The following is a 15,110-nucleotide window of genomic DNA, read 5'->3' on the forward strand; positions in this document are numbered from 1 at the left end:
TACTTGATAAAGGCTGCCTGCTGATTTATGTTCAGATATGAGAACTTCTGAAATATGAATCACAGAAAAATCTGAAATCAGTTGCTGAAACCAACACAAATACTGTTTATTTGTGGGATGCCATTTTACATCAACACCATGAAAAGACCTAAAAATCAACCAGGTTAACTCATGTTAGATGGCATAATAGTATTTTCATCACATTGTGATTCACAGGAGTTTAGCACACCTTGTTTATGTAATATCCAAGTAACTAAGATGTAAAGCATTCACAGTTACAGTTTAACTGCTGTTCCTGCAACAGCAGTGTCAGTAGGTGCTATTTTGACACACGTACACATGCACACACGCACAGAGGGGGGGGGAACGGGCAAGGATTTAAAAAATAAAAGCAAACAAAAACATCAAGCTGAATTTTGGTCCCGATTACAGAAAACAAACTATTTAGTTTGTGGATGGATTCTATATACTTTTACAATATGAAAAGACAAAATATAAGGCGTAGAAAGAGGTATGTTAGCAGCTATAACTAAAACCAGGGCACAAGCTAACCTTTAAAGCTGTGTATATGAATTCCAAGAGTATCAAACAGTTTGTTAGACTTGTGACCAAGGATCAACAGAAATTTGGGAAAACCTTAACACAACTGAAGTCCATTTTTGTCCTTCAAAACAGTAACTTGGGAACATTAACCAAGCAGCAATAAGCTGTAACTAATTTTGATTGTGTGAGCATATTTGTGATGAAATAAAATGCACATGTTTGTGGTAAAATGGGAGAAGCCTCTACAGAATTAGAAATGGTTACACAAAGATAACCCAAGTATTTATTGTAGCATAAAGACAACCTTAAAGAGGTTTTAACTGAAAACTCAAGTACATAAATAATTTCGACAATTTCTATGTTCTTTATCTTGCTTTCCTTGGCAAAAAGTGAAAAAACATCAGTAATAGAGAATTCTATAAATACTTTAAATACTTAATATCACTTTGCTTTAGAAAGAAATTTAATCCATGGACTGTTTTGGTTCCTAACATTAATAGGAATCGTTTAGGTTGAGAAAGATCCTTAAGATTACTGAGTCCAAAGAGCTCCAAATGTGTGTCATCTATCAAAGAACATCAGCTCATATAGCCTCTGGACATTGTTTTCCTTTCACTAACTGTCTTTCCAATTTACATCTCCCAAATACCAAAAATGAACTGTACCTTGATCATCAAATTTTTGCTAGAAGTTCAGTAATAGTACACCAGAAAGATTAGCACAAGACCCATGACACTTTCTCAGGAAAGACCTCTCAGTGTCTTGTCCCAGAAATCAGCATAATCTGTACATTACTTTTCGAAAGGGGAAGGGGGGAAAGCCCACAACCAAACAAACAAAAAAATCCACATGAGCTATTTGATGGCATAATAAACAAAAAAGCAAATGCCACACTTGTACTAAATACAAGATCAACTGAGTAGGCTAGTTAAGTTTCCACAACTATTAAAAAATTCTCCAATATACAGGAGGAGGCAATGTTAGGATCTTCTGCTTATCAGCATATATCAGCAGGATGGATAGCACAGGGAAGCTCATCAAGCCACACAGGTCCATTTTAGTCCATTTGTTCACTATAGATGTCAGTAAAGCTGTCTCTACCAGCTGTAATTGAATCTGTGGTTTACTTTATCAAGATGCATGTCTATAAACCTGCCGATGGCTACATTTATCCTGTTTCAAATGGAAGAAAAAATCTGCAGCATCTGATTCATTTCCAAACATATTCTTCCTTTCCATCACTCCCAACTACTTTTACCCAAATTAAAAAACCAAGTTTGTTTGCTTACACAGCACAAGTACTTTCTGAGGTTTCTTTTCCCATTTCTTTGCTTTTAATTAAATTTTGTATTCTGATAAACACCTCAAAACTGCCAACACCTGGCTGAACAGATTTCTGTCAACGCTGTTATATGAAAGCTGTACCTGTAACAGTAATAGATTAAAAGTGTCTTTGGCTCTTGCTTCCATTATTAGAAGCTCAGTTATTTGTGACATACAAAACCTTTTATACAAACTTGTATTTATCAGAGGATTCACACCAATTTGTTCTGTGAACACGAATTCTGTGTTCAGAAACTGTGAACAGTTTCCTAGAGTCAACAGCTAGCTTAATGTTTTAAGAACAATTACACCTATTTCACTTAAAATCTTGGCAATCACAATTTGGCCTAATGTTAAAAGTTATATTGCTTCTAAGTTCATTCTTTTAAGAACTAAACCAGCAGCTCCACTGGTACTTCATTACGGTAATACTATTGTAATATACACATTTACAGCAGAAGTCTTAATAAAATGTGTTTTCTTAAGAGGCTTATTGTAAACATTAAATACCACACTCCACTCAATTAATTTCTTGTGCAAACTGGCATCAAACATCTAATTATGGTTATGTGCTTTAGTACACAAGAAAGCACTGACTGTGTATGTTTTACCACTACTAACTTTAAAAAGCAGTATTTAGTGTTACGGAAATCCAAATGTAGCTATTTCATGGGAAAGGTAGTATTTTCTTCTTAGCATCATGAAATTCTAAGTTTTGTATATGCATATATATTGTATATTTATGTATATACAAATATACATAAATGGATACAAACATTTTTTGTCTTTGGCAGCTGAGCTTGAAAAATAAAAACCAACGACAACAACAAACAGATCTGAACACAACTGACCACCTGTAGCACCACAATTACAACCTCCTGGTCCAGGGCAGCAAAATAATGCGCTTTTGCTTAACTAGGCTTAATCCTAAAAGGAGTCAAGTCAATGGCAGTTCCTGACTTGACAGCAAGGACAGAACCTTCAATACAGATGAAAATTTCACTTTCAACATAAAACGCTTTCCCCTCCTGCTCCCGTGGATCACATTCTAGGGAAATAACAAAACTGCCAATATCTTGTAAAATATTTCTACAGAAAAGTAATGTTATTTGTTGTTCCAAAACACCCACTGGCCCTTCATTGTTAAATGCTCCATGAATCGATAACATTTTAATAAATCCTTAGGGATCGAAGTTTAATAGCACCAGATGCTTCAAGGACCTATTTATAAATATCAACAATAACATTACTCAATAAAGAAGGGTAAGGCAAAGACAACATGACAAAATTACAAAACTTAAACATTATTCCATTCACTCATTTTTCTTCCCCAAAATAATCACTATAACCATCCTATACAGACAAACAAATGAGTGAAGAAGGCAGTGGTCCCTACTAAAAAGTACTGTCATTTAATGCTGGTGTTTTACATGCCCATTTGCCTGCAATGGACATTCTGCCAGGAAACTAACTCCCAAAAGGAAAGAAGAAGTAATGTTTTGACTATTCAACATCATATTTTTTTAGTACTCAGAAACACAAAGCTGGAGGCCCCTGGAAAGACTAGTGTTACAAACAAAAAAATCCCCAAAATCTTTATTATGTATGTGCTAGGGGCGAGCATACTTCATTCCCCAAACCACGAATTTCAGCTAGAACTTTCAATGTCATTGGGTCACTAGATCACAACATAGACCAAACACTCTTGGTACAACAAAAATTAAAAGGAGTATGCCAAAGGCAATTTACAAAAGTCTAAAACCCATTTTTAAAAGGTACTTTAATTTGTTCATTTGTACCTGTAATGACTACTTCAGTTTTAACATTAAAAAGTCAGTACTTTTTTCTTCAAATGGAAATCATCTGTGGCATGTACAACTATTACAGTGTTTAAATATTTATATGCATATATATATTTTTAAGACACCAATGTTTCATTCCTATAAAGCATTAGGTCAGGTTTGGCGAAGTCTGGTGAAGGAAGTCACAGCATGTCTTCTCAGAAACTGGCATCTCAAATAGTAACATTGAAACCGACAATAGTTCTTCACATAACTATGTCCAGAAAGTCTGAAATGCTACATTTGAGACCAAAAGAAAAACAAAGTAACTAAAGTTTAGACAGACATGTTAAGTGATAGTAGAAATATGCCACAAAATTATTTTTACAATACATTTCTGCAGAAGTAATCCCTAGGTGAAGCCTTTTTTTATACACATATACAAAATTTAGACAGCAATATACACATAATCACAGTGAAGACTCTGGCAAGTTCACCAATTCATAGTGTAAATACAAAATGCAAAGCAGCCTTCAAAGAGAACAATGCTAAACAGCAAGCATAGCTAGCTTGTTAAATAGCAAACATCAAAAGTTCCCTGCCAAAGGGATGCAGTGCAAGAAAAGCAGCATGCACTTTGATACAAATAGCAGTTTATGGCTAATGGTTGACATAACTGTGGTAACAGTGACTCTTGAGTGGCTGTGCATAGTTAAACTCCTATGTCATTTGTTTTCCTTTATACCATTCCACAAACTCATCCAACAACACTGGCCCTGTAGAGAGATCAAATAACTGTATTTTACAAAATTTTGTAGAAGCACGCTGAATGATTAAGCTCAGAGAAATAAATTATTTTACAACATCAACATATGGTAGTACTTACAGGCTCCATCTTCATCATAGTTACTGAGGTCAAGGTTAATTGTTCTGCTGAATTCAAGAACATTACACCATTGGTCCTTATTGATGACTTTGTATTTTGACTGCTGCTTGAGGAAAGAAACAGAAGTTACTAAAATGTATTTTCAACTGTCTCAAACTCAGATTTTCTTACAGAAAATTTAAACTTTGTGATGCATTATTATTTTAATCTGTATGTCATCTAAAACAAAAAAGGATTAAACCAACGTGTATTTAAACTAGTGTTGAATCATGCTTCTGATTAAGGCATCTTTTAGAGGGCAAACATAAAGCAATAAAATAAAGTCCAAAAGCAAATAAATAACATTCTATACTTTGTTCTGCATTGCACAAACCCTAACAGCACAGGAATTTGGGAAAAAGGAAGAAAGGAAAGATAACCAGTTGCATGTGCTGCTTTGGTGGTTACAATATCCTAAATCAGGACACAGCATTCTTAGCTGTTCATTCTACCTCTAGTGAAAAGTATCAGAGAAGACAGATTAAAAAAGCCCCCTGTCATTCTGTTTCCAATTCCATACCTCTAGAAACTGATGAAATACTGGAAAAAGGGACCATGCTTTTCCTAAAAGAAGGCCCAACATACACTTGGCAGTATTGATATCTAGGCTGCGCTGGTCCTTTTCCTGCATGAAAAGGTCAAAAAGGAAAGCAGAGCATGAATTCAGGGTTTTTCACTTCCCTCACAGCTCACCCATGCACAAAATAAATTAACAAATAAATAATATATAGCAGTATATAACAGTGTTTTTTAATAATACACAACTTGCCAGTAAAATTTCCTTCCTTACAGGTAATGGTTTGTTATACGGACATGTTACTTTCCACAGATGTTCCCAAAAAAAATCACCATCAAGGCAGATGAGGCATAAGGTCATTTCTGACTTCACACCTCCCAAGTAAGAAATGGCCATCAGATCCCCAGCCACGTTTGCACATATCCTCTGCACAGCCACACCTCTCAGAATAGCAGTGCTGTACCTATTTCCTGCCATATCATTACAACTACATGGACTGTCAACAGACACTCAGGGCTACTTGACAGCTCCTCAACTCTGCGAGAGTGAGCCAAGGAGAATCTTTGCTCTGTTATTCTAACTGATTACATGAAATTCAGATTAAATTATCAAATGAGCAGAAAGAATATAATACACTAGCACATCAAGACACCTCTCTGGACTGTCCAGTTTTAGCTCAATGTAGCAGCAGTATATTAAGGCTTCAGGGTTGATTGTTTTGTTTCTGCTAAGTAAAAGCAATAGCACCTGTGTCCAGCATATGTTTATCAGTGGCAAAATGAATATATTTAGTAACATAACTTCTGCGCATCTCCAAGTAGCATGTATGTGTATGATTCCATTTTGTTAAGCAGTTTATCCATCTACATTTGTTGTCACAAAATTAAACCAATTTTGCTGAGAAGTGAGATGTAAACCCCCACATTTTTATGCCTCGGTTATAGCACTGAGCTACAAATTCACAAGTCAATGAAATCAGTAAAAATGAATTTCCTTATTAGCCAATGTATACCTTGTTCTCTGTACATATTCATGACTGCAGACCGCAGTCTACATTAAGAAAATACAGGATATCACAGAATCATGGAATGCGTAAGTGGAAGGGACCACAGTGGGTCATCAGGTCCAACCCCCCTGCTCAAGCAGGGTCATCCTAGCACATGGCACAGGATTGCACTGGACTATCTCCAGTGAGGGAGACTCCACAGCCTCTCTGGACAATCTGTTCCAGTGCTCAGTCACCTGCACAGTAAAGAAGCTCTTCCTCATATTCAGGTGGAACATCCTCAGTTTCTGCCTATTGCTTCTTGTCCTATTGCTTGGCACCCCTGAGAAGAGCCTGGATTCATTCCCTGACACCCTCCCTGCAGATACCAATACACAGTGGTAAGCTCTCATCCTTTAACCATCCTCAGTGCCCTCCACCAGACCTCCTCCAGAAGCTCCATGCCCCTCTTGTCCTGAGGAGCCCAGAACTGGACACAGCACTACAGATGTGGCCTCACCAGGGCTGAGTAGAGGGGCAAGATCACTTCTCTCAACCTCCTGGCAATGCCCTTCCTAATGCACCCCAGGATACCATTGGCCACAAGAGCACACTGCTGACTCATGGACAGCTTGTTCTCCAACAGGACATACCCCATTATAGGGATATTCTGGATACAAGGAGTGTCTAACAGATCACTGCAAGACAGCTAGCTGCCCACGACAAAGGGAATTGAGTCCTGTGTTTCACCTGTACAAATGCAGTTCTATATATTACAGAATATGCATCTTTATTAAAAAAAAACCAAAAAACAAATCAAGCTCAAATCATAACTGAATTGTCTTCTACCACATAGGATGGATGTGACTGAGCAAGATCCCAGTTCTCAATCAACAACTGAATGCCCTAGTCACAAGGTTATGTTCATTTCATGCTAAACACTCCTCAATTCTAAAATTGTGTGGACAGAATTTAATGCAGATGTGTTTTGAAAGTAAAGTGGGGAGACCAACTCTGAAAACATGAGAAACTGTTTTGCATTCTAGGCAGTAAATCCAAGAGGCATTTAGAGAAATAAAGTAAATTCCAGGATGAACAAAGCTTTTCAATTAGTAATAAAGATGAAAAAGAAACCTGCAAAGGCATTTTTGTACTAGTATGATATAAATCCTTTGTTTATTTCCAACATCAGAAAGTTCTAAAAACTAATTCTCTTTCCAAAGTCCATCTACCCTTATGTCACAAACACCTTTAAGCAGAAATCATACTGCTGTGAGAATACATTTTATTTTACATACTGCTTATTCTCTGAATTCTTCCCATACACTCAAGTATTAATGAAATCAGGCTCTATTGCCTTCACTTTGGCCACACTGGTTTTTCATGCCTTATATATTTACATTCCTACATTCTTTTTCTCTGACTACTGATCAGAACAAACTGTTCAGATAAGCCCTTTCTACCCACCTCCAACATGACAGATGATCCAATTGCACTCTTAGCATACGTTCCAGACACTTATATTCCTTGGATACAGTTGAAGGAATATGTTAATAAACTGTTAAATCTGAGTATTTGTTCTACACTGATGATAGACAGCCTTCCTGAGATTTCCCCCCATAATATTACAGATTAAAGAGCTATTTAAGCCACGTAATGCATGGATGTTCTCAAACTTGGCAATGACGAGGGAAAACATAGATTGAGGAATGTATTTATGCTTAATATCAACATATGGTATTTTAAATTATTTCCTCAAATCTATGCCGATTTAAATCATGCATGCCACATGAAACCTTGATGATACATTTTTATTCACAAACTAATTTTAAATGCCAAATCAACAGACACTCTTAAAAAAATTTCTCTTAAAACTTGGGAAGTTTAGAGAAGTGCTTTGTTGCCATGGAGCACTTCCTTGAAAGAATTATCCTTAGGACAGAAATTACGCAATCTCTCAAATTGGAAACCATCACCTTTTTTCTATTAATCACTTCCATGACCCTGAAAAAAACTATGCCCAGTTTAATCTGGCATCTATAAATATATCTGCCTTTGTCAGCATTCTTTTCTGGATGCCATTCTCCTATAGACCTTCCCCAAGTTTGTTGTATCAAAAGTTCAATAACCATATTAGCCTAATATTGTTTTGGTAATCCCCAGTTTATATGCCTTTGACTTGAAGTTCCATAATCTGCAGGGGTTTTTTGTTGCAAATAAAGTCACAGTGCCTGTGTCTCAAAGTTTAAGTTCTTTTCCAAGACCACCGTTTATCACATCAGTTTGGTACCTCTTGAAAAGAACTCACACACTATCTACCTCTTAAGTTTCTGCACTTACTTTTGACAGGCCATCAGCTGGTGCAGGTTTGCTCTCTATTCCAAGTATTTCATCAGTATCTTGAACTTCTCGGGCAATGCCTTTGCATTTTACATTGAGCAAAACTGGCAGAACAAATCTTCATACAGCAAAGGAGGAATTAAGAGGCTGATACGGCTTTTTTTCCCCCCTCTCATACTACTAACTAATCCCATGCATTTTTTTTATACTCAGCTCCAAGTTTCCTTGTTTAAAAGTGAACTACCATAAATTTGAATGCTGAGATGCAGAAAGCACTGAGGTGCCAAAAATCTGAGTTGCTAATGAGAGACTATTAGAACTGCTATCAGTTCAATTTCTTCTTATTTCTCTCATGCTACTTTTTTTTTGCTGCAGATTTTCTTAGTATTTTTAGTTCTCTTGCACTGAAATATGAGGTTCAGTTTTACCTTTTTATGTTAAATCTTCTGTACATTCCATCACATTAGCAAAACGGATGTCCAAATTCTATTTCAAAATGTTATTTCAGAAAATAAAGTTCTATTACTCTGTCCTAGTAGGAATAGTCTTATGTATATTATGGGTTCCATTACAGGAAAAATTTCATCAAAGCATGTTTTATCGCAGAAAGACTGGTATCAGGGTCTTTTTTAATAAATACTGAAAACATCATTAAAGCCATTCCAGCAATCTTCTGAATCAGTATTTATATCATATCCAGCTTTTACCATGTTACCCATTTTTACCAGCTACTGAAATGTGTGAAGTGTCTTCCCGTTTTAAATATGTTTATGCTCACAAAATTCATAGTAAGAAAAATCACAGTAATTATAAAGTCAGGGGAATTCAGTGGTCAAGTTCCAATATACAACAGAATGGGGCTTAAATGATTTCCCTGAAGTCATAAAATGGCTTGAGGCACAGACATAACAAAACATGTCACTAAACACTACACATCCAATATACTTTTCCAGTTTTGGCATCTTGCATATACTGTTTTAGAACACAAATGATTCCATTTGTTAGAAGCAATCTTGAGTGGCACCTTAAGAGAAACAAACTTAGAAGTACACAGTCTTTCAATTATTACTTATGACAGTAAAGTTTTTAATTTCAAATGCACAGTACTTACCCGTGCAAAGTCAAAGGCATATCTATAAATAAGTTTAAAATTGGTAGGCTCATTTAATAAAGATCTCAAGTAATCCAGAGAGTTTCTCAATTTTTCTGTAGTATCGCACCTATAAAACAAGCACCAAGTGGGTTTAGTCTGCATTCTTATAGAGATGTCTGATGTTCTAGGAAAGAATCTCTAACATGTATCCCCATTAACCTGTTCAAAACACATCACTCTGTACAGAGGCATGTTTTTGAGTCTGTCTGCATAAAATGTCTTACTAAACCCACGGTGTGAAACAAACTTGGATTAAGTAGCAAAGCCTTACACTAGGACTGGCTGGCTTCATAAAAAATGCACTCTCCAACAGATTGAACTAAGAGCTTGTCCATGCCTGGCAAACAACAACCAGCTTGCAGTGAAATCGAAGCAGTGAAAAATACTTCTAAAGTCTTGCTGAAACTACAGAACTTCCTACACAGTTTTAGTGATTTTTTTCTGAAAGGTAAGTCAAAACAGTTCTTTCTTTCTCCAACTCTCTATGAAACATGGTTATTCATCTATACTTATGTTAATCCTGCCATAAAAACAAGCTCTTAACCAGAGACAGCAACTCTTAGAAAGAATAGTGGAGAGTTACAGAAAGGCTTTGTATTATTCAGCATTTTAAACCAGTCTAACAACATACCAGTATCTGAAAGATTTGTGCCATCCAGCAACAAAGATAGGTGTCCTTGGGGACACAAAAAATGTCAAGCCTCATGACACTTCTCTTTTATCGAGACTGCAGACATTTCAATCCAACTATTTACATGTGCAACTTCAGGTTTCAAGTTGTCTCTAAGTGACCATTTCATCATCAATCAGGCCAAAAACTTATGACTTCTACTCCATGGTAGAGCTCTCTGCTTTAGGTGTTATGAGTCAAAACACTGAAGTGTGTTTTTTCTGAAAAGCTGTGTTTACTATAACAAACTTAAGAGAATTTTCAAGGCACTTACTGTAGCGATGTCATTCCTTTCAACCATTCTTGTAATGTAAAGTAGCCCATGTTTTGTGCATCCAACTTCCATGCTAGCACAAGCATAACTACCTGTTTCAAAGAGAAAAAAAATGGAGATGGAAGAGTTAACAAAAAGATCCATGGTTTTCAATAACCACTGTATAGTAGGCTACAAATGCTTTTACTTGTATAAGTGGGAAGTTCAGAACTTTGCTACACTATTTTAGAAGTTAAAAAAACCCTGTGACAAACCTGTACACAATCCAAATGAAGAGAAGGTAACAGTACAAATATATAGAGTGAACATCCACCCGAGCTATCAGTAGGGACTTCAAGGGAGTTTGCACAGTCATCTCATGAGCAATACAATGAGGAAGTTGGTGCAGAAGCTACAGAAAAGGTTTCCCAAAGTAACTACAAAATTTCAGTAGCAGTTTGACAAGTTATATCTGACATTTGTTAAACCTTCATCTCAGTGAACCATCAGCTGCAATCCACAAAATTCAATTATTTGAAAGCTAATAACGATCCCACAATTCAAGGAGATGCTAAGTAAAGCTAGAACAAGTAACATTAACACACATTCAAAGACAGGCTGATACATAAATACTTCCGTTTTGGTCAAAAGGAAACGGTCTTTCACCCCTCACACAGAAGACCAAAGCAGTAAGGAATTTAGATAAAGCAATACCGTAAGATTATTATTATCTTATTCATCAACTTAAGAAAACACTTTTGACAAATACATGAAAGAAAAACTTGCAGGATAACTGACCCTGCCAACTAGGAGAAAAAAAGCAATTCAATAATGAAGTTATTTAAACTTGCAATTCAGCCATTATCTAACGTTAGTGCAGCTCTGTACAGCTTTTAATGCGAAATCAGAATACCTGCTTATATATCCAAATATCTGCATAAATCACAACATTTATTACTTTCATAAACTCTGAAATTAGCAAATTACATCTTATTTTTCCAGTACATCTTTCAAAGCCACAATTCTCATTTACTTATATGCTCCATGAATTCTAGAAAAGACACGATTTCCAAATGCATTTAAAGAACAATGATTAGGCACTAGGAAAAATCCTGTAAAAGGCAGAATTATTTTTAAAATTTTTTTCATGTATATATACACACACATCCCCCTATAGAATATATATCTGTAATATATTTATATTCATTATTTGTTTTTTGAAATCGTATAATCGTAGTGCCACTACTGCCCACAATATTTGAAACACCTTTCTCTCCTAGGAAACCTAAAGGAAACACTACTTGTTTGCTAGTTGCTACATTAAATCTTGAATGTTGTCTCATTGTTCAGAGAACCATCAGCTTTTTTTTTTTTTTTTTTTTTTTTTAAGATCTCTCTTTTTCTGGGGAGATTGAAGGTTGGTGTTAAAGTGAAAGAGAAGGGGTGGCAGCAAAGACAAATTGAGGTTTTACAGGTTGACAGTCTGGGGGTTAAAATAATGGCAAGTTGTTTCAAAACCTCCCTCGTTTATATTTCTTGAATTTTTTTAAACTCTCAAGAATTTTTAAACTCTTGGTGGAAAAGCAAGAGCTGTAAGGCTGGCTCATGTACACCATAGCAGATGAGGCATTTTTTAAATGGATTCTGAACTTACATTTTCCGGTTCAACTCCAATGTCTTCACAAAATTTCTCCATACCTTCTGGCCCTACAATGTCATCTGTGCCTGCAAACAGAATGCATTTTACTAATCTCTAAAAATTAAAATAGCCTGTCCTTTACAGCACAAAAGAAGTGCAATCACACAGTACAACCTAACTTTCATACAGTTAGCTTGTTTTGACATGAAATAACTATTTCCATACTTACTATCAGACTTGGATACACTTAAATCTTTATCTCACCTTTGAAAACAGAGAAACTGTAAAACAACTTTTCATCCCTGCCAATTTTTCTACTCATTTACTGAGATAATCTTGGAAGTGTAAAGTAATAAGATTTTTAAGAAATGACTTAAGACTAACAGAACACCCACATAATATTACCATGCTTAAATGAGTGGACGATGTCTAGTGAAACTCATTTCTTGGCCTCAATCTCTACTGTTATCATAAGATCAAATCACATAAAAACATGATGTACAGGATACAAGACATTATCATTTCCAGAATCTCATTCCTCATTGTCTCATATACTATCTTTATATAATGTTATCCTGCTTATTCATATTGCTACACCATGGCCAAACGTCATCTGAATAATAGTAACTGCAACAGGAAGGAAATAACGAATTAGTTATTTCTTTGCCTATTTAAAAGGAAAGAAAGATTCAAAATATAAGAGCTATTAAAACGCACTACTAATAAAACATTAAATCAAGATTTTTCTAACTTCTATAATACTTCTGAAAAATTATACAGGCATTAAGAATTGTACTGTGCAATTCTGTTTTTAAATACATTTTAAGTATTTGAACTATTTTATTAGAATTATTTTACTCATGTTTAAAAGGGTTCATTTGAAAAAAAATACAGGCTGAAATTCCTACTTTCCTCCAATATAAAGATCACATGTGCAAGAAAAACAGGGTTTATAAAGGGAAGATCAATCTGTATTTTATTATTAGGTGATCTATTCTAGAAATAACCAGGTTTAATTATCTTTTCCCATCTTCTCATCACAGCCTCTCAGTTCTCCAAGTATACACAACAGCCTTTAAAAAGATTCGTTCTGTAAGGCAAAAACACACCAAGGGAGGGATAAAAAAAAAAGAAATGCAGTGTCAACGTCCCCATGCATAAAGAAGACTTATGAAGCAAGAACACAAGAGATTATTCCTTGAAAATTCCGTTTTTAGAATGTTACTCAATACTGTAAACAGAATCGTACTCTCCACTTTTCTGTGTTTTATCTTGGTGTGTGCATCCAGTGGAAACACCAAAGTTCTTTCACAAACAGCCTTCCTTTCATCCTTTCTTTCCATGAAAGTCTTGACAAAAATGAGTCATGCCTGTTGCTAGAGTAAAAAAAATAAATCAAGCTGGTCAAAACAGCAGAGAACCTAACAGGTTAGATTTGCCTTGAATTTGTCTGAATCTCCTCTCACAGACTGCCACAGACAAGTGAGATCTCAAAGTATTTAATTTCATTTATGTAATTTTATTCGGAGAAAAAAATGGTTTATTACATCAAATTAAGTCAGTCTTGATTATGTTTAAGAAGTAGACAAAACAGAAGAAGCTGTGAGACATGTTATCCAAGACAGCACCAGAAAACTACAAGATGACATTACACATCTATTTAATTTCTTTTTGGTCTTTACAGTTATGGGATCATTTTTACCCATACTTTCAGAAAAGCACATGCAGGAAAACAAATACAACAACCACTTCACTAATAAAGGAGCATCTTTTGTGACCACAGACCATAACTAACATTCCTAGAAGTAATGTCTGAAGAAAGTTCTCACAAACAAGGACAAGAATAAGTAATACAGACTACCTTCCCTATACCTTGTGATGGAAAACTATCTGATAAAACTAGTATGGGATATTTGAACCCATTCACTTCTTTGCTTGAAACCCTAAGCACCAGATTCACAGCAGGAACAAAACTAACATTACTACCTCCCTCACCCTTTGGGTGTTTTTAATTAAAGACACACCATTTCTCCTGAGGCTAGTTCTGTACTGTTCAGCACTATCATGGCAGATGACAGAAAGGTAACAGCATTTTCAACAGAAGTACAGCTTTAACTGTAGCTTTTCAAGTTACACACCTTCTGTATTCTTTTTATAGGATATAGACAAAGACAAAATTGAACCTTGAACTCTTCAACCTCATGCTACACAGAATATTAGGAAAGTTTCTCTAAGACTTTTACAAGAAATCCTTTATATCCAGTCTTTCAAAAGCTCAGTTAATGCAATTTTCATATTACAATATAAATTAAATTGTTATAGGTAGGAAATTTGCATCTCACACTTACCTGCATATTCATAGAACCATTCTAAGCATCTCTTACTTGAAAAGACTTCTTCCTCTGCTTTTATTCTAGTTGAATCGTATTTTCTATACATACTTAGAAAAAAGAAAGAGAAACAAGTAATTATTTCATCAATTTTTTTAAAAAACGATGTTTTAGTCAACAGCCACTCTCAGCAGAAACGTTATTCCTTCCAGTTTACCCAACATTCTGTCCTCATATCCAGTCATTTGGAACACTGCTTAAGAATCATTGAAGCTAAATACTTTGCTCACTGTCATACTTCCATTGATTTATAATCATTACCCATGTAAACGACCTTCCCCTAAAACAAGTACAGATGAGTTCAAATTCAACCCCAAACTGCTCTGTGTAAGTTCACAGTACAGCCCTGCCTTACACCACCAGTTACCACAGCCAACTGATGGGCTGCAATCTGGCTGTAGGTCTAAGGCCAGAGCAATTCCATGTCACAGTCAACACAGGTGCTACCTCTAAGTGCACACATACTTTGTGCACTTTGAATTATTAACTAAAGAGAACTGCAAATACTCATTTTGCTGCCTCAAAAAATGCTACAAAAGGCACAAAGGCCAAAATAGACATGATCTACACTTATATTATTCTAAAGCCAGT

General features: G+C 35.6%; 1 protein-coding gene across 5 annotated transcripts in view; it reads right to left on the bottom strand.

Moving 5' to 3' along the window:
- Positions 1-3,430: 3,430 nt before the first annotated feature.
- The window catches only part of DCUN1D4 (defective in cullin neddylation 1 domain containing 4), a 38,576-nt gene continuing 26,896 nt past the window's right edge, over positions 3,431-15,110 (bottom strand). For all 5 annotated transcript variants that reach the window (XM_082281657.1, XM_082281656.1, XM_082281655.1 and 2 more), the window contains 7 exons: positions 14,478-14,569; positions 12,145-12,215; positions 10,512-10,603; positions 9,526-9,634; positions 5,093-5,197; positions 4,534-4,636; positions 3,431-4,423 (listed from right to left, as the gene is read on the bottom strand). In XM_082281657.1, coding sequence (XP_082137783.1) covers positions 4,368-4,423; positions 4,534-4,636; positions 5,093-5,197; positions 9,526-9,634; positions 10,512-10,603; positions 12,145-12,215; positions 14,478-14,568 — 627 coding nt within the window. In that variant the 5' untranslated portion in view covers position 14,569 and the 3' untranslated portion in view covers positions 3,431-4,367. The remainder of the gene's footprint in view (positions 4,424-4,533; positions 4,637-5,092; positions 5,198-9,525; positions 9,635-10,511; positions 10,604-12,144; positions 12,216-14,477; positions 14,570-15,110) is intronic.

The sequence above is a fragment of the Coloeus monedula genome (assembly GCF_965178545.1).
Source record: "Coloeus monedula genome assembly, chromosome: 5".
In the NCBI taxonomy this organism is placed as follows: Eukaryota; Metazoa; Chordata; class Aves; order Passeriformes; family Corvidae; genus Coloeus; species Coloeus monedula.